At 58.8% G+C, this 17,837-nt stretch overlaps 1 protein-coding gene across 5 annotated transcripts; it reads right to left on the bottom strand.

Annotated features, from left to right (window-relative positions):
• Positions 1–502: 502 nt before the first annotated feature.
• On the bottom strand, positions 503–15,853 carry PDLIM2 (PDZ and LIM domain 2). Of its 5 annotated transcripts, none has more exons than XM_050801419.1 (10): positions 15,066–15,853; positions 13,903–13,997; positions 13,071–13,222; positions 9,784–9,853; positions 9,512–9,657; positions 9,274–9,352; positions 5,374–5,450; positions 5,009–5,154; positions 3,116–3,233; positions 503–1,068 (listed from the first exon to the last, which is right to left on the bottom strand). In XM_050801419.1, the coding sequence occupies exons 1-10, from the start codon at positions 15,811–15,813 to the stop codon at positions 891–893; spliced, it is 1,809 nt and encodes a 602-aa protein (XP_050657376.1). In that variant the 5' UTR covers positions 15,814–15,853; the 3' UTR covers positions 503–890. The 5 variants fall into 5 exon arrangements, with proteins under 5 accessions (XP_050657376.1, XP_050657377.1, XP_050657378.1 ...); XM_050801420.1 differs by having other exon boundaries at positions 15,384–15,457; XM_050801421.1 differs by having other exon boundaries at positions 15,369–15,457.
• Positions 15,854–17,837: the final 1,984 nt, after the last annotated feature.

Consider the following 17,837-nt stretch of genomic DNA (forward strand, 5'->3'; position numbering starts at 1 on the left):
CAGCCTGAGCCACCCTGCCCTTTCTTTTCCCCCCTCCAAATCAATCACCAATGAAGCCAGCAGAGTCTCCCAGGAAAGAAGTGGAAGGTGTCAGTAGATCAACCTGGCCCTGGGGGCCCAACCCTTGGTGGGTGGCCGGCCTTCAGGGTCACAGGTTGTCTCACCAGCTTGGCTGGATGGGTCTCCTGGTCTTCCTCCCGTCCCTCTGCTTGGCACCCTCCACCATCCCCTCCAAAGCTTCCAGTGACAACCTCATTCCCTCCATAGCACAAGGGTCCTCCTGTACAACGGGCATCTTTACCAAAAGATTAAGGAACACCATGACCCCCAACCTAAAAGGCAAGGCCGTTCCACGGGAAATGTGAGGGGCAGGCAACTGGCAGGGGTGGGATTTGAGGGAGGGAAAAGAAGCAATGTACATTTCATAAAGACCCTCCACCCAGTGGGGGGAGCAGGTCATACCCAGGGCTGGCGGTAGGAAAGACAAGGAAGGGACGTCCACTTTATTTTGTCCGTATTCATATATTTATACAGCTCATAAGTCAAAAACTTTACACAGTGACACCATTAGCCCCTGGCCCACCTCTCTCCTTCCCATTTCTGTGTTCCACCCTACTTAGACCCTGGCACACAAAGGTTCATCAAAGGCAGTGGCCACCTCAGACTAGTGCAGTACCAGTCCTGCAGGGGAGAGGCCTGGCAAGGTGAGGGTGAGACTCCCACAGTCCAACACAGGTCCCAGACCTTGGCCCACCCAGTGAGGACAAAGGGGCCTCAGGTCTCCAAACTTAGCTCATGTAAGAGCAACTGCCCACCATTTTCCCTGCCATGCCAGCTTATATAGGCATGACCCTGGCCCAGCAAGGAGGCAGGCTGAGGGCATGGTGGGCTCAAGCCCGAGAGCTGAGGGTGGCAGGTGCGGAGTAGCGCTGGCGGGCATGCTTCTCACAGTACAGCTCATCACCCACCCAGAAGTGCCCGCGCATCTTCAGGTTCAGCCCACAGTCAGCGCAGGTGTAGCAGCCGGGGTGGCGATACCGGCCCTCCTGGATGCGCACAGCCTGGTTCCTGCAGGGGAGGGAGAGGCTTTAGCTCAGAGCCGCAGCACCAAGCAAGAGGCCACCACGCCCAGGGGCCTGGTCCCCACTGTAGCGTCAGGACCTGGATAGAGTCCAAAACCTTCTCAGAGACTTGACTTTTTTTTTTTTTTTTAAACGGAGTTTTCCTCTCGTTGCCCAGGCTGGAGTGCAATGGCGTGATCTCAGCTCACAGCAACCTCCACCTCCCAGGTTCAAGCGATTCTCCTGCATCAGCCTCCCGAGTAGCTGGGATAACAGGCATGTGCCACTACACCTGGCTAATTTTTTGTATTTTTAGTAGAGACGGGGTTTCACCGTGTTAGCCAGGATGGTCTTGCTCTCCCGACCTCAGATAATCCACCCTCCCCAGCTTCCCAGAGTGCTGGGATTACAGGCGTGAGCCACCGCACCCGGCTCTTGACTCTTGAAGCTGCACGCAGGAATCTCACTTTGATGAACCCCCTAACACCACATACCCCCACCACCGCTGCCACTGCTGGGATGCCTAATTAAAAAAAAAAAAAAAAAAAAAAAAAAAGCCAGGCCCAGTAGCTCACGCCTGTAATCCACGCCTGGGATCCCAGATGGCCAGATCACTTAAGGCCAGGAGTTTGAAACCAAACTGGGCAACATAGCAAGACCTCATCTCTACAAAAAATTTAAAAATTAGCCAGGTATGGTGGTACACGCCTGTAGTCCCAGCTCAGGAGGCTGAAATGGGAGGATCGCTCGAGCCCAAGAGTTCAGGGCTGCAGTGAGCCATGATGGCACCACTGCACTCCAGCCTGAGCGACAGAGTGGAACTCTATTAAAAATATTAAAGTTTTTTTAAAAAGTTGTTCCTCCCACACAAAGACCGACCAGTCTGTCCCACATTGCCTGGATTTTTGACAGAGCAGTGATTCTCAGTGTGGTCCTGGGTCCCACAGCCAGCAGCATCGGCATCACTGGGGAATTCATAAGAAATGCACATTCTCGGGCCTGCTGGCCTCCTGGAGAGGAGGCTGTGGGGTGGGCCCAGCCATCGGCATTTAACAAATCCACCAAGGGACCCGACGCACACACCTTTGAGAACCAGGATGGAAAACATGCTTTTTCCCTATCTGTGCACAGCAGGGGGACTGGATATTCTCCCACTCTGTAGATGAAAACACTAAAGCCCAGAAAGGTTAAGGGATTTGCCTAAAGTCAATCACCTGCCCCTCCCACGCTATACACTTCAGAAATTTACCAGAGAGGGGTTGGTGGGGGCAGGGGGGTGGTGTTCAGCAACCTTCCAGAGAATGTGGTTGCATTATAAATGCCACCCAATGAGAAAAATGAACCCACCTCGGCCGGGAACGGTGGCTCAGCTGTAATCCCAGCACTTTGGGAGGCCGAGGCAGACGGATCACCTGAGGTCAAGATTTCGAGACCAGCTTGGCCAACATGGGGAAAACCCGTCTCTACTGAAAATACAAAAATTAACTGGGAGTGGTGGCGAGCGCCTGTAGTCCCAGCTACTCGGGAGGCTGAGACACGAGAATAGCTTGAACCTGGGAGGTGGAGGTCGCAGATAGCCGAGATTGTGCAACTGCACTCCTGCCCAGGCAACAGAATGAGACACTGTCTCAAAAAAAAAAAAAAAAAAAAAAAAAAGGAAAAGAAAAATAAGAAAAATGAGCCCATATCGGGAAAATTCAGCCTGCTCCAAAGGGGGAGGAAGGGGAAAAAAAAAATCAAGATTTTCCAGGAGGATGTGCTGTACCTCCAGGGAGATCTCCAGAGGCTTTAAAATTATGGAAGAGAAATCAAAAGGGATGGGAAAAGGAGGAGAGGGAGAGGGAGGAGATGCAGCCGGAAGCAGCTAGCACAGGCTCCTAAGAAGCCTGTAACTAACGCCCCCAAAGCTGTGGGACACTGCTTCCCCTAGGGTCCCTGACTGGGTGCCCAGTGCTAGCCCGATGGGCCCGGCCCTTCCTGGAAGCATCCAGTGCCCTGTCCCCCTCCCCACTCCCCTGCCAAGGCTCAGGTCCCCCACCCTCCTTCACACTCACGCGATGCTGGTACTGCACTTCTCACAAGTGTGGAGCTTGGGAGGGGTGGCCAGGGCCCTGGAGGCGGGCAGGGAGGACTGGGGGCTCAGTGAGCTGGGCAGGAAGGCTGGCGTGCCACCTGAGGGCAGGGCAGACAGACACGTGGTGAGAGCCCACCAACCACAGCAGCCTCCCAAAGATGCTCTAAGGTGGTGGGGTCTTGGAAAGCACCCTTATAAGAGGACCCCTAAAGTCACACTGACAGTGGCACTGGGTAAGGAGGAAGGTGATATTGCCAGACCCATGGCTGAGGCTGGGCAAGGGCATGAAGGAGGCAGGTACAAGGCCTAGTTTGCCCACCTGGGGCTGTCTGTGCTCAGTGTGTGACACGTCAGGTGAAGCAGGCGCTCCCTTCTCTAGTGACCCAGTAATGACAGTGTGATTAGATAATAACCCGAGATGGCAACAGGAGTGCAATGCCTCGGTGTGGCTTTCAAAGGGCTTTTCCATGCATTATCGCATGTGAGCTCTCAAGCCACGCGAAGATGAAGCCCAGGGCTATGGGGCAGCTGTCACCCCTGCCTGCAGCTAAGGACACTGAGGCTGCCTTGGCAAAGGCACTGCCCTCTCCCTGTGCTGCCTCCTGGGACCTTCTGAGGCCTCAGGGTCAAAACAGACAAGATTTGCTCCAAACCTTCTCACCCCACCCCCATGCCTCTGCAAATGCCCCTTGGAGCTAAACATCAGCATTAGAACCAGCTACCTGCCCATCTCCAGGTGTGCCCTGTCCATCTGGGCTCTTCCATGTGCTCCCAACATGGAAATCTAACCTTCAACCTCACCGTTGTTCCTGGAGGCCAATTTCCAGCCTGCATCGCTACTCCCCACTCCCCTGCTCCCTGTCCATTGCCACCCCAGTGGGACTCAGCTGAGCTCCAGGAGCCCGCACCAGCCACTGGGAAGGAGAGCCTTGGAGACAGCCAGGTGGGCCGGTGCCCAGGGCCAGGGGCACCATTTCCTGGGAAGCCAACTTCTCTCCATTTTAAAATTCAAGGTCGTGGATGAGTTATGCAGCCTCTCTGGTCACTCTCCTGCCTGTCCTGTTGCCTCCCTCCCCATCTCCCTGCTGTTCTAAAGGGCATTGGTGCTGAGCGTCTATAGGAACTCCCATAGCAGCGCCCACTTCCATGGGAGCCGGCCAGGCCTGTCTGCCCCAGTGAACGGAGCTCCCCAAGGACAGGAGTGAGGTCATGGTCACCTTCTATCCCCAAACTCTGCACACATCTGGTCCCTCGGATGGACACAGTCAGTGTCTGTCACATGAATAACTGAACTCTGGCAAGCCTCTGTATGTCCTGCTCGCCTGGCATCTGTATTTAATGGCTCTCCTGGGTCAGGGCACTCCTCAGCCTGGTTCCTGAGGGCCCTCACTGCAGGGGCTTGGCCTCCACTGGTGCCCTGCCATGCTATCAGGCCCCCATTCTCCTGCTCCCACACCCCAAAGCCCTCTGGCCACCAGCCTCCACCTTCCACAGTGCTTCCTGCCAACATCTTAATGCTGTTTAAGTCTTGATGTTTTTTTCTGAGGCCAAGAGGCCAAGTCAAATCCCTCTTCCTCCAAGAAGCCCTCCCTGGAGGCCCAGCCTCAGGCCCCGCCACGGCTTTTATCACTCGAATGACACTTTCCCATCCCAGCCAGCTACTGCCCACTACTGTCTGGGAGCACGCTGGTGACCCTCCCAGACCGTCAGCTCCTTAAGGGAGCTGGGGCTCCGCGCCCTGCTGGGCTCCATGCCTAGTCCCGGGGTGAGCGCCTCACAGGCACTTAAGAACACTGGTTCACTGACCCATCCAGTCAGGGCCCAGGATATGGGAGGGAATCTCCTTCCCCTCCCCAGCCCCCGAGGCCCTCACCTCTCTCCTCAGCCTCCAGGGCTTCCTGCAAGAGCCGAAAGGAGCTGGACTGTCGGGGGGCCGCCCGACCCTCACGATTTTCCTGGAGCATCTTGAAGACTTCCGAGTCCTCGTCCAAGAGGAGGCTTCCCCCTTCCGAGTCCACGCTGTTGGGTGGGCGGCAGCCAGGAATGAGGGTCCCTTGCCGGGGCTTAGGCAAGCAAGGGGGTGGAGGACAGGAGAAGAGAGTGGGGGAGGGGGAGGAATCTGGGAGGTGGAGGAACCAACTGGGCCTGGAGGACCCCATCCCTCTCGGGGAAACCCATCTCCCTCCTGCTCCTCCCAGCTTTCCAAGACCCCACCCGACCCTCCGGGCCTGCTGGTACCTGGGCCTGGAGGAACGAGGGCCTGGGGAAGGCGGCAGCACCAGCACCGCCGAGTCGCCAGCTCGGCCAAGGCCGGCCTGTGGGGAGGAGGCAGTCGGGGAGGAGTCAGGGCCGGAGCCTTGGACCAACACACCCAGGAGGGCCTAGCCCAGCTGTTCCCAGGCCCGACACCAGGGGGCCCCCGGCCCCCGCCGACCAGCACACCCCTGCCCCTTCCCTCGGAGCCAGGGTGTCGGGCTTCCCGGCCCTCGCTGACCAGCAGGCCCCCTGCCCCTTCCCTTGGAGCCAGGGCACAGAGACTGCCAGGGCCCAGAGGGTGAGGGAGGCATGTGGGTTCTGCCGGGGACCAGGCAGCAGGAAGGCAGCAGGTGACAGCTAAGCACAGAGTCCTCTGTCACGCCCGCTATTATCTGTGTGCAAAGACATTGCACACTGGGGCCTGGCTCGGATCCCACGGAACCAGCAGAGAGGAAGCATGCTGCCCTTTTGCACTGAGGAGATGGAAACATAAAGGGATGAAGCAAGGGGTCGAGGTCCCCTGGGAGCCAGGGCCAGCGGGGGCAGAGGCCGTCTTCCCAAGGAGAGCTGGTTCCTCTCCCGAGAGGCGGGGGTCTAGGCTGACCTGTCCCTGCTCTGCTGGGAGGTCTGGGCCTGCCCCATGGAGCTTTGGGCAGCCGAGCCCTCCCTGGGCCTCACCCTGGCAGCAATGCCCATCTCCAGGTGTGCCCTGTCCATCTGGGGCTCTTCCATGTGCTCCCAACATGGAAATCTCACCTTCAACCTCACCGTTGTTCCTGGAGGCCAATTTCCAGCCTGCATCTCTGTACTCCGCACTCCCCTGCTCCCTGTCCATTGCCAACCCAATGGGACTCAACTGAGCTCCAGGAGCCCGCACCAGCCACTGGGAAGGAGAGCCTTGGAGACAGCCAGGCGGGCCGGTGCCCAGGGCCAGGGGCACCATTTCCTGGGAAGCCAACTTCTCTCCATTTTAAAATTCAAAGTCATGGATGAATTATGAAGCTAGATGGAAAATTGCATAAATCCTTAAGCTAAAGCAAAAACTTCTGGATCTTAAGAAAACAGCCCTAGACCCTCGCCCCACCAGCAGTTCCCCTCACATTGCTCTGCTCTCAGGGTCCGTCGGTAAAACGTTCTATAGGTAAGGAGACTACAGGTCAGAAGGGCAAAGTGGCTGGTCTAAGCCACCTGAAGCATCAGAGGCAGGGCTGGGACTCCACACCTGGGCTGCAGGGCAACTGCCTGGGGCTGTGCGGTCACCTGAAGGACCTAGAGATAGTTTCTGCAGGTACTCAAGAGCCACATCACATCTCCAGACAGACCACCATGGGCCCTGCCTGGGGCACCGGCCCAGGATCCCTCCATGAGGCAAGTCCTCATTCCCAGCCAGAGGGAGAGGGGCTTTTCCCACTTGGCCTCCGCTCACCAAGGCATGTGATTACCAGCAAAGGGAACTTGTAATTTCCAGAGGCACCATAAGGGCATCCTGAGCCTCCGGCTCTCTGCAGCCTTGGCCATGTCAGGAGGCCACAAGGACACAGCACTCCTGCCTCTCTAGCTCACAGCATTCCTCCCATACACTCCCACCAGACTGCCCGGCCCAGAGAAGGAGCCCAGCTCCCCCACTGGGAGAGGCAATGCCTTTCTCCTCCCTCCCTTCCTCCCAGGCGGTTAGCGGTTAGGGACCCTTGCCTTCACAGAAGAGAAATTTTGCTGTTCAACAAGTTTAGGATCTAAAGAAAAATTAAGTGGGTTTCTTTCTCATGGGACTTCTTAGAGCTTTTAAGACTCTTGAGTGTAAGTGACTTTTTTTTTTTTTTTTTTTCTTTTTTTAAAGAGATGGGTTTCACTATGTTGCCCAAACTGGGTCTGGATTCCTGGGCTCAAGCAATCCTCCCGCCCCAGCCTCCTGAGTAGCTGGGACCCAGGCGCGTGTTACAGCACCCAGCTACACAGTGATTCTCAAGAGGCAGCTGTGGGACCACAGCCTCATTTGTAGACTAGAACGTCAGCTCCATAAGGTCAGAGGTGTCACTCTGTTTTTCCACGAGTGCATCCCCAGAGCCCAGATGAGTGTCTGACATGAAGCAGCTGCTCGACAAATATTTGCTGAAGGAATGAGCAGAGTCATCAAGGTCAGAGAAGGGAACTCGGAGCGTCTAGTCTGACCTGAGGCCCAGGGAGAGGAAGAGGGACTGGTCCAAGTCGTCATGGCAGAGGTGGGACCGACCCAGGTGGGTCTCCCCACATCCAGCTCTGGACACGTGACCCGCAAGCCCCATGCCCAACTCAGCGGGTATAGGCTGGAGCCTGGGAAATTGAATTTCCAACAAGTTCTCAGGTGTTGCCGCTGGTTTGGGATCCATGCCTCTGTACCTTCCACACTGTTCATTTTCCTGGACTGGGGGCAACACGAGGGGGAAGCTCAGGAAGCCTTGCCCTTGAGCATGTGGTCCTGCTGAGACCACAGCTCGCCAGAGGCTTTGCGGAAAGGAGCCAGGACTGACACTGACTAGCCCTGAGACAAGCTCGTTCCTGGCTTATCTCAGAACAAAGCTTCCCCCTAAAAAACCCCCCAGCCCCAGTACACCAGGCCTCGCCTGGACCACTGTTTCCCCATCTCCCAGCGTGTCGGGCCTCCTGCTCATCCTTCCCTAAACCCTCCCGCCGCCACCTCCAATGTCCAGCAATACTCGTCACACAGCCTTCCTTCCCCAACTCCCCCACCAGAACGCCTCCTGCTTTTGTAATTAATACCACACTGCTTAATGCCTAATTGCTCCAAAATTGTTTTGCAAGTTTGCCTTATCTCCACAACTGCATCTTCAATTCCTTAACAAAGGGGACCCATGGAATACATCTCTATGACCACAACGCCAGACTGGCCCCTGGGTAGGCATGCAGCAGGTCACCAGGGATCCCCTCTTCAGAAGCCCCCCCACTCCCCACGCCAGAAAGATCCTGCTCCTTCCTCCTCTGGAGCCCCTGGGTTCTACTGCCCTCCCTGGCCACCCTCAAAGGCTCTGCTTTCTGTAATGCAGAATCAACCCGAAGGTAGGGCTCAGCAGCTGGGCTGTATCCCCATCACCCCAAAGGCTGGACGTGCCCCCGATGCCGTCCCCAGCAGCTGCGGCCCAGGGCTGTTGGCTGCCTCACTCCCTCACCATCCCCCACCGTTGAAGAGGAGAAATACCACCCAGGAAGGGGGTTAGGCTGTCACCAGTGGCCACTGACACCTGGCTGGAAGAGAGTCCAGGGGAGCTGGTCGGATGGGGGGTGGGGGGAGGAGGAGACAGAACCAGCCAAGAGCAGCTCCAGGCAGAACCGCAGTCCCACTGGGGCATCTCTGGGCTGAGTCAGAGGAGGAAAGGAGGGTGTGGGTGGGAGTCGGGCAGGCCCTGGTCTTGGAATGGGGAGGAATGTATTCAAGAGATGCAGCCAGAGCCTAAAGGGAATCATCCCAACAACAGCAGCGAAACTATTTCAGCCGCAGCCCAAGAGAAACACACAGGCAGGAGGAAGTCAGCAGGATGGGAGGGGAGGGGGATGAGGGGAGGGGGATGAGAGGAGGGGGATGAGGGGAGGGGGATCAGGGGAGGGGAATAAGGGGAGGGGAATAAGGGGAGGGGAGAAGAGAGGGGTGGTCAGAGGGGTGCAGGAGATGGACAGGCCACTGCCAGGCAGGTCTTGGGCACAGCACATGTGGCCCACGACCAGAAGCGTGGCCTCCCTGGCTCAGGAGCAGAGCATGCCTGTCGCCAGGCAAAGGAGGCCCTGGCTGCCCAGGTGGGCCTGGCCGCCTGCAGTCCCGGGTTACTGGCAACCCACAGGAACAGGAGGTGTTTCTGTTCCTCCAGCCTGTCCTCCCCTACAGAGCCTCACCTGTCGGCTTCCGGGGCGGCCTGAGTAGGACAGGCGGTCAGCAGCAGGGAGGCCCGGGGAACACGCCAGACTCTGGAAACTGAAAGTGGGAAAGAGACAGTGTGTGCCGGGGCCACCCCCAGCTTGCCCAGGGAGGATGCTGCCCCAGGCTCCCCCGAGCAGAGCTCCTGAGACTCCAAAGAGCCAGCCTGGAGCTGGCAGCCCAGACGACCAAGGTGCCCACCCACCGTGTGCTCACCTGCGGCTGATGGCCGCCTCTCCAGCGAGGGGGCTACTGAAGGGTGGTGGTGAGAAGGGGCTGCCAGCCCTCGGGCTGAGGGAGGTTGGGCTGGAGTAGGAGGACCTTAGGGAGGAATGACTCTCAGTGTGTGTCCTCACGGAGCCCTGCGGAGAGAGTGGCCATGTCAGGAAAGGCAGGGCTGCCCCACCGAGGCCGCCCTGCCCTCGGGCCTCGCTCTCATGCACCAGTGATCAGGGTGCTGAGGCTCCCAGGGGACGGCACCAGCTTACCTGGAAGCGAGTCGCCAGCACTTCCAAGGAGCTGTCCCCATTGGTCTGCCCTGGAGACGCAGCCTGAGACCTGAGGAGGCAACAGAGGGAGGTAGTGACACAGGGGCCCTGCACCCAGCAACCCCCAAAAGAGGCCAAAACTGTTCCCAGATCTGGTTCTCAACACCAGTAAAAGCTACAGAAAATGTGGACATCAGGTTGTCAACTTTTAACTTTCTCAAACTCAAGACAAACAACTATCATCAACAACCACCATGGTTTCTTAAAAGAAAGGACAGTTGGCCAGGCACAGTGGCCCACGCCTGTCATCCCAACGCTTTGGGAAGCCAAGGCAGGAGGATCGCTCGAGCCCAGGAGTTCAAGACCAGCCTGGGCAACATAGGAAGACCTCGTCACTACTAAAATTTTTTTTAAAGTAGCTGGACATAGTGGAGCATGCCTGTAGTCCCAGCTACTTGGGAGGTTGAGGTGGGGGGATCACTTGAGCCCAGGAGGCGGAGGTTGTAGTGAGCCATGATTGCCCCACTGCACTCCAGCCTGGGCAACACAGCGAGATTCTGTCTCAAAAAACACCAAAGCCGGGCACAGTGGCTCGTGCCTATAATCCCAGCACTTTGGGAGGCTGAGGAGGTTGGATCTCTTAAAGTCAGGAGTTCAAGACCAGCCTGGTCAACAAGGTGAAATCCCGTCTATAATTAAAAAAAAAAAAAAAGGTTAGCCAGGCCACAGTGACGTATGCCTGTAATCCCAGCTACTTGGGAGGCTGAGGCAGGAGAACTGCCTGTCCCTGGGAGACAGAGGTTCCAGTGAGCCAAAATTGTACCACTGCACTCCAACCTGGGCGACAGAGTGAGACTCCATCTCAAACAACGACAACAACAACAAAACCCACTCTCCAAAAAGAAAGGATAGTTTGGTTCTAAAAAGTAGAATGTATAAAACTTCATCAGAAAGTTCAAACATTCAATTTTATTCGAGTCCTCACATTATCCTGCCCTCTTTTTTTTTTTTTTTTTTTTTTTTTTTCTGTTTTGCCTGGACTTTGTCACTGGTGTCACTCAGCCTCCGGTTTGTAGATTGATTTGGGGGAAGATTACTTTTTTTTTTTTTTTTTGAAATGGAGTTTCACTCTGTCTCCCAGGCTGGAGTGCAATGGCGCAATCTTGACTCACTGCAACCTCCGCCTCCCGGGTTCAAGCAATTCTCCCTGCCTCAGCCCCCCAAGTAGCTGGGATTACAGGTGTCCGCCAGCATACCTGGCTAATTTTTGTGTCTTTAGTAGAGACGGGGTTTCGCCACATTGACCAGGCTGGTCTTGAACTCCTGACCTCAGGTGATCTGCCCACTTCGGCCTCCCAAAATGCTGGGATTACAGGTGTGAGCCACCACGCCTGGCCCGATTACTGATTTCATAGAAATAATCCCTTATATTTTAACCCATGGAGAAACTGAAGCCCAGAGAGGGAAAGTGAGCTGCCTCCAGTTCTAGAGGCCATGGTGACTGGGCCAGCTGCACACCCTGCCCACTGGAGGCCAGGGTGCCTTTGAGAGCGTCACTCCTGATCCCTTCCTCAGGGGTCTCCCCAGTTAAACAAAGGGTGAGACCCACCTGCCTCCTTCCAGACAAGCAGGCCTAGCTCCCCACCAGTGAGAGGGGCTCCCCCCTCCCAGCTCCCTGGGTGGAACCCAGCTGGAGCCTTGAGTGGGAGGTAACTGAAGTCAGGGCTAGGGGACAGCCTGCCTCGTCCCATCCTGCCACGCATTCCTGGCCGTAAGGCTGCTTCTAGAGATGTAAGGCAACAGGACCCTCAGCTTCCTGGGAGAGCCGTGGGATCAGAGTGAGGGGAGCGCAGGCTCTGGCTCCAGCCTGGAGCCCTGCTTCCTGCCCCAGGGCTTCTGATGCCAGAGAGGCCACCTGGGGAGGGTAGGAGGCCGGAGATGGGGGAGGCACGTCAGCAAAAGTTAAGAGACTGGGCCAGGCGCGGTGACTCATACCTGTAATCCCAGCACTTTGGGAGGCCGAGGCGGGTGGATCACAAGGTCAGGAGATCGAGACCATCCTGGCCAACATGGTGAAACCCCATCTCTACTAAAAATACAAAAATTAGCTGGGCGTGGTGACACGTGCCTGTAGTCCCAGGTACTTGGGAGGCTGAGTCAGGAGAAACGCTTGAACTCAGGAGGCAAAGGTGGCAGTGAGCCGAGATCACGCCTCTGCACTCCAGCCTGGCAACAGAGCAAGACTCTGTCTCAGAAAAAAAAAAAGTTAAAAGACTGGAGTCTGGGCTTGTCTGGTGCAGAACCAGAGGCCTGACTTACAGCCCAGGCTTACCTACCTCCCCGGAGCCCTGAACCCTCCAGAGAACCCCAGAGGAAGAGACGGTGTCGCCCCATTCCCAGAAACCATGAGGTTCTCTCTACCCTCTTTCTCGGGGTCCCAACTGCTGCAAACACCCAGGGACCTGAGCGACATGAAGAGAGTCAGCTTCTGCCACACCACAGGGCAGGGCAGTTGGAGAAGGAGGGGCTTGGTAGGGCTGAAGAGAGCAGGACAATGTAGGGGTGGCCAGGACGCAAGAGGTGTCTGACTCATGTTCCAGGCCCGTGCAGAGGGCTCTCCTGACTTGGGAATCTCCTGGCATTCCTGATCTGTGACTCACTGCGAAGCCCCACCCCAGGGAGCCACCTGTTCCCCCTATAGCTTGGCCTCCAGGCCCCACCCTGGCCCCACCTTGGCTTATAGGCTCAAAACCCTAGGAGTAAGGCCCAGGATGGGAAATCCAACTTCACCAGCAGGGCCCAGAGCCATGATGGGGAGGAACAGACAGGCTCTATGAGGAACGAGCCCCCCAGGTCCTCACTTCCAGCTGGGAACTAAACAAAGGCCATACTCTGTTGGAGGCAGGAGTCCTGGGGACCAGCCTCGGGCATACCTATCCCAGAAGTTTCCCCTTTTCAACCCACTTCATGCCCACGCCCTGTGCCCTGCACACTCTTGGGAACCAGTCAAACCCGGGCTTCCAGGTGGCTGGTGCCAGCTCGCCCTGCCCAGCCTGTGACTGCACGCCCAGCCTGGCGCCCACCTTTACCCAACCAGGCACAGGAACACCCCTCAGCCCACCCTGCTGCAGGAAGCAGAGCCCAGGACCTTCTCACCGAGGTGTGGAGAGGGCCCAAGAAGGCCGCTTTAGGGCTGAGCTCTAGGCCATGGGCAGGAGCAAGAGCTGCTCTGTGGGGTGGCGGGGGGAAGGGGAATGCCACAGGCTCTGCAGAGCTGGAGGCCCTACCGGTCCAGCTGCAGCCGCAGAGGTGAGGGGCTCTGGCGGATCTTGCTCTGGGCCTCGGCATGCAGCATGCCCTCCGCGCTTTCCCCGTTGATGGCTACGATTATGTCTCCAGGCCGGAGGTCAGCGTCCTTGGCTTTGCCCCGCTCAGCCACCTGTAGGGATGAGAAGCTGGTATGCTCAGACCGTGGCCCACCTGGGGAAGGGACTTCCCACTCTGCTACCCAAGAAACACAGAGGCTGGCTTGACCTAGGCCTGCCTGCACCCTCCTGCACGTCCCTCTGCCTGCTCATGACACCGAACTGATCAGCCATCTCCTCCAGAAGCACAGGTGGCAGCCCCCGCCCCACATTGGCATTCTAATGAGCCTCCCAAAGAACGTGCAGTGGCAGAATGTCAGGAACTGTGCTTGGAAATACTTTTGGATAGAGAGCCTTGCCCGTGCAAATCACACCTTACAGGTGACTGCCTGCACAGCCCTCCTGCGAATGCTCCCAGCCCGGCCCGGGTCAAGAGGAGACTGTCAAGAACTCCAGGGCTCTTGTTCTAGTAACCACCCAAAATGGCTGCCTGCAGGTGTGGGGATGGCAACTGGGGAGGCAAGAGCAGGCCCTGTCCTCGGCCCAGTTCCTTTTCACTCCCAAGGTCTGTTCCTGAAGTGGCCACCACATCCCCGTGGCAAAGGGCCACGGCTCCCTTGCAGCCAGCACGCCGGGCAGCAGTAGGTCCCTGGCCCCAGAACAGAAAAAGCAAGCCTTCTGTGCCGAGTGGCGTGAACACGGCTGACCTCGCTTCTGGCAGGACCCCCTCACCTCTTGGAGCCACCATCCTTACCTTGGTCACCATGATGGGCGTGTGGAAATCCCTGCCCCCTGTGATACGGAAGCCCCAGGGCGCTGGCCCGGCCACATCCACTGTGAGCGCCATACCTGAGGAACACAGGACCAGGAGGTGAAGTCCGTGCCCCCACCCGGCTCTGGGGGTACTGTAAGGCAGCAGGAGAGGGGCCAAAGGGAGAAAGAGAGGGCACGACAGCTCCCGGACAGCTACTCAGGGTCTCTGGGGTGGGTAGAGGAAGTGGTTAACTCCCTCCCTCACCCCTGTTTCACTTCCCCCCACCCTGGGAAGCCATGCCTCTGTGTTCTCCCTTCCTTAGGCTTCAGCCCAGGGAGCGACTCCCAGGAGGGGGCGGCCCAGGCTGCCAGGTGGGGGGCTTATTGGAGCATGGGGGGCAGGGGCTGGCAAGTGGAAGAGATGCCAGCACCACCTCCGTCTCCCCTCCTCCACCATGAGGGCTCAGTCCCACTAGCGCTTGCTTCCTGTCCCCAAAACCCACAGCACACGGTACTTCCTCTCCACTCTTGGGGAGGGCTGGTGAGTGGCCTAGGGAGAGGAGGGCTCAGGAAGCAGGAGGAACAGGCTGGCATCAGTACAGACTGTGTAAGTCACTGGCCAGGTGAGGGGCTGGTGGGGTGAGGCTGGGTCTTCACAGGCGCCTCCTAGCTGCCCACCGCGTTCTTGGCAAAGTGGCTCACACGGGCAAGACCAGGCTCCCCACCTCCCCCAGGGGCCTGCTGCCAGGGCAAGGAGGCCAGGGTTCATCTGTCAAACTGGGCACACCCACCCTAGATTCCTGATGCTGCCCGGCAGACAGCTGTGGTGACAGGCCTCCCATCCACAGCCCCTCTGCTGGGCAAGGAAGTGCCCCTGCAGACAGACCCTTGTGGGATTTCCTGAGCCTCTAGCTCTGGAACCAGGAGCCAACCCAGGCAGGAAGCCGCGGTACCAGGCTGGGCACCACCCTGCCCAGCACCCATCCTGGGGCTGCCCAGGACGCAAGCGCTGCGAGAATCTATCAAGAGCACCAGCGGTCTGTCCGCTCCATCCCCGGCTGCCTTCCCCTTGGGCCCAGGCCTGGCCTCTGTACCCCGCACCGCCGCCACCCCAGTCCCCGAGGCCGGCTCTGGCGACTGGCGGCCACCCTGAGATTCCCAGACCTTTGAGCCGGTCAGTGGACTCCGCGCTGCGGGCGCCGCGGGGAGGTGCCCAGCTGGATGGCCCGGCTCTCCCAGTTCTGGTGCCTCCTTCGCTCTGAGGGCAAAGTACCCTGCGGGCCGGGGGCTGGAGGAGGAGCGCGCCGGCCGGGGAGAGTTCAACCCGCGGGGGCGCCCCCGCCGATGCGAGGCTCCAAGGAGCCGGGCCGGGAACGAGGCCAGGGTCCCGCGCCGATAGGGGCGCGGAGAGGAACCGGGCGCCGGAGATGGCGGGCCGCGCGGAGGGGTGCAGGTGGGCACGCTCACCTGGCTGCCGCTCACCTGTCGGGCTGGGCGCCCAGGCCCGGGAGGGAGAGAGGGCGAGGAGACGCCGCCGCTCCCGCTGCGGTCTGCCCGACTCTGGGGAGAGTCCGCCCGGGGCCCTGGGACCTGCCTCCGCCCATGTGATCCCGGGGCCGCCCCTGCCGCCGCCCCTGGCCCGGGAAGCCGCCGCCTCCGCGCGGCGAGCCCAGGCGCTGCCACCTGGCCCGAGCCCGCCGGGGGGATGGGGCAGGCTGTCCCCAGGGCCCCCTGCAGGCTGCGGCCGTCCAGCCGGTGGCGCCCTCATCTTCCCCGGAGCGCCCGCATGCCCCCGACCGCCCGGGGCACAGCGGAGCCGGTCCAGTGACGGCCCCGCGCCCCAGTTCGCAGACGGCCGAGGGGGCAGCCCCATAAAGCTTTCCCACGCCGGCCGCGCTCTCCCGCTCCTCATCCCCAAGCCCTGGGCAGGGTGGGCTGCCTGGGTGCGTCTGCGGTCCGCCTGGCTTCTCCACCTACTCCAGGCTCGGAAGCTGGCGCAGATGCGGCCTTGACACCCACAAATCCCAAACCAAGGCCACCCTCCTCCCGCCAACTCCCTTCCTGAGCGCTGGTTTCTCGCCAGCGCAGAACTTCTCTGCCTGGAACTTCTCTGCCTGGAAAGGGGACCCGCAGGGACCCTAGGAGATGGAGAGAGAGCCTCCTGGCTGGGGGTTCACCGGACACCCCCACCTCTAGGCTGGTACCTTCCCGTTCCCGTGGGCCCTCACCTCACCCTCTCTGCAGGCCTTCACACCCCTTCCTGCCCTCTCCCCCGTCCTCTTTCAAGCATCTGGAGCTCAGGCTGTAAGGATGAGGAGAGGGCAGCCAAGGAGGGGACCCAGGTGCCAACTTAGGGAGGAGGAGCTGTACCTGACAACCCTCTCCCAGGGGACCTCAGGGCCACAGAGCCGCCTTCCTTGGGTCTCCACTTCGCCTCTGGCTGCCAAGCTGCTGTGTTTTCAGGGGATCACACCTGTGGGTGCAGCTGTGCCTCACCTGCCTCAGGTGTGAGTCATTCCCTCCACGCTCACTTGTGAAGAGTGGCCTCCCCACGCCCCTCACCTGCCCGTGCCTTCGTCTCAGCCTCCCCGCGTTCACACTTCAGCCCCCCTCCTCCCACAGCCTCTGTCCTGGGCGTGCAAACTCCTCTCCCACTGGCTGGTTTCCAGCCTCCTGGCATGACCACCTGGCCTGATTGCACCTGTTCCACCTCCCTGACTAGACTGGAAGCCTCTTGAGGGAAGAGGCAACTACAGGTAGGGTGAGCACAGCCCCGGGGGCACACACTAGCCCCCAAGTGCACAGCTGCGTCTCACCGGCTGTGTGACCTTCAGCAACTTCCTCAGCTCCTCCAGGCCTCAGTTTCCCCATGTGGAAAATGGGGATAATGTGCTGCTTACCCTTCTGTTGTAAAAATTGCTTGGCCACAGGCAAAAGCCAAGGATGGCACAGAGGTGTCAAACAGAGTCCCTGCCTCAAATGGGGAGGGGACTCCTGGGAAGGGACCCAAAGGAAGGGAAATTCATCCATTCAGTTCTTCCACGCAATCATTCCAACAGCATTCATTCAGTGAGTACTGAGCGCCAGTGAGTACTGAGCACCAGTGAGTACTGAGCGACAGTGAGTACTGAGCACCAGGTACTATGCTTGCCTCTGGGAATGGAGAGTGAACCAAACAAAAGCCAATCATTTCCTCAGAGAGCCCCTCCTGCATACCTTGGACAGACTCTACAAACAGCCCCAGGTTCATCTGGCAGGGCTTTCTGATGGGTGGGTTGTGAATTCACAAAACCCACCACAAAGACAAGTCAGCGGATGCAGGCAGGGCACAACTCTGGCACAGAAGGGGACATGTCCTGCTCGTAGCCTCTCTGTGGCCCTGGGTAAGCCACGTCACCGCCCTCCCCTCTCATGGGTGAGCCATCCCCAGCGGCCTCTGATCCTCCCTTCACCCCCCGCCCCCCCGACTCAGGCCAGGTCGAGGCACAGAAGCATCTTTCAGGCAGGACTGTGGTGCAGACAGCCCAGGGTTGGAGGGTTTGTTAGCTGCGGGAGGTGCCAGCGCTCCATCAAAGAGAGGGTATGGAGTTGGTCTCTGTCCCAGGGAGAGGAGGCCTCAGCCCTGATATGTTTTATGAGGGCATCAGGGAGTTCATGAAATAAGAGCTGGGATGGGGGAACGGCAACCTGGCCAGTGGGATCTGAAGAATGGTCGTTTCTAGGCCAGGATGGGCTGGACCTGCCCATTTAGAACCAGACCAGGGTGAGGATGGAGGTGGATGGAGGACTCGTTCTTCCAGCCGCTGTTTAACCCCTGGTAGGGGTCAGGCCGCACCCAGGTTCAAGAAACCAGCCAGGGCTAGGCCACTGCCCTGTCAACCATGAGCCCCTCCCCTCTGTCCTGACAGAACTGGGCACCACCACCTTTCACTCCAG

The sequence above is a fragment of the Macaca thibetana genome, chromosome 8 (genome assembly GCF_024542745.1).
Source record: "Macaca thibetana thibetana isolate TM-01 chromosome 8, ASM2454274v1, whole genome shotgun sequence".
NCBI lineage: Eukaryota > Metazoa > Chordata > Mammalia > Primates > Cercopithecidae > Macaca > Macaca thibetana.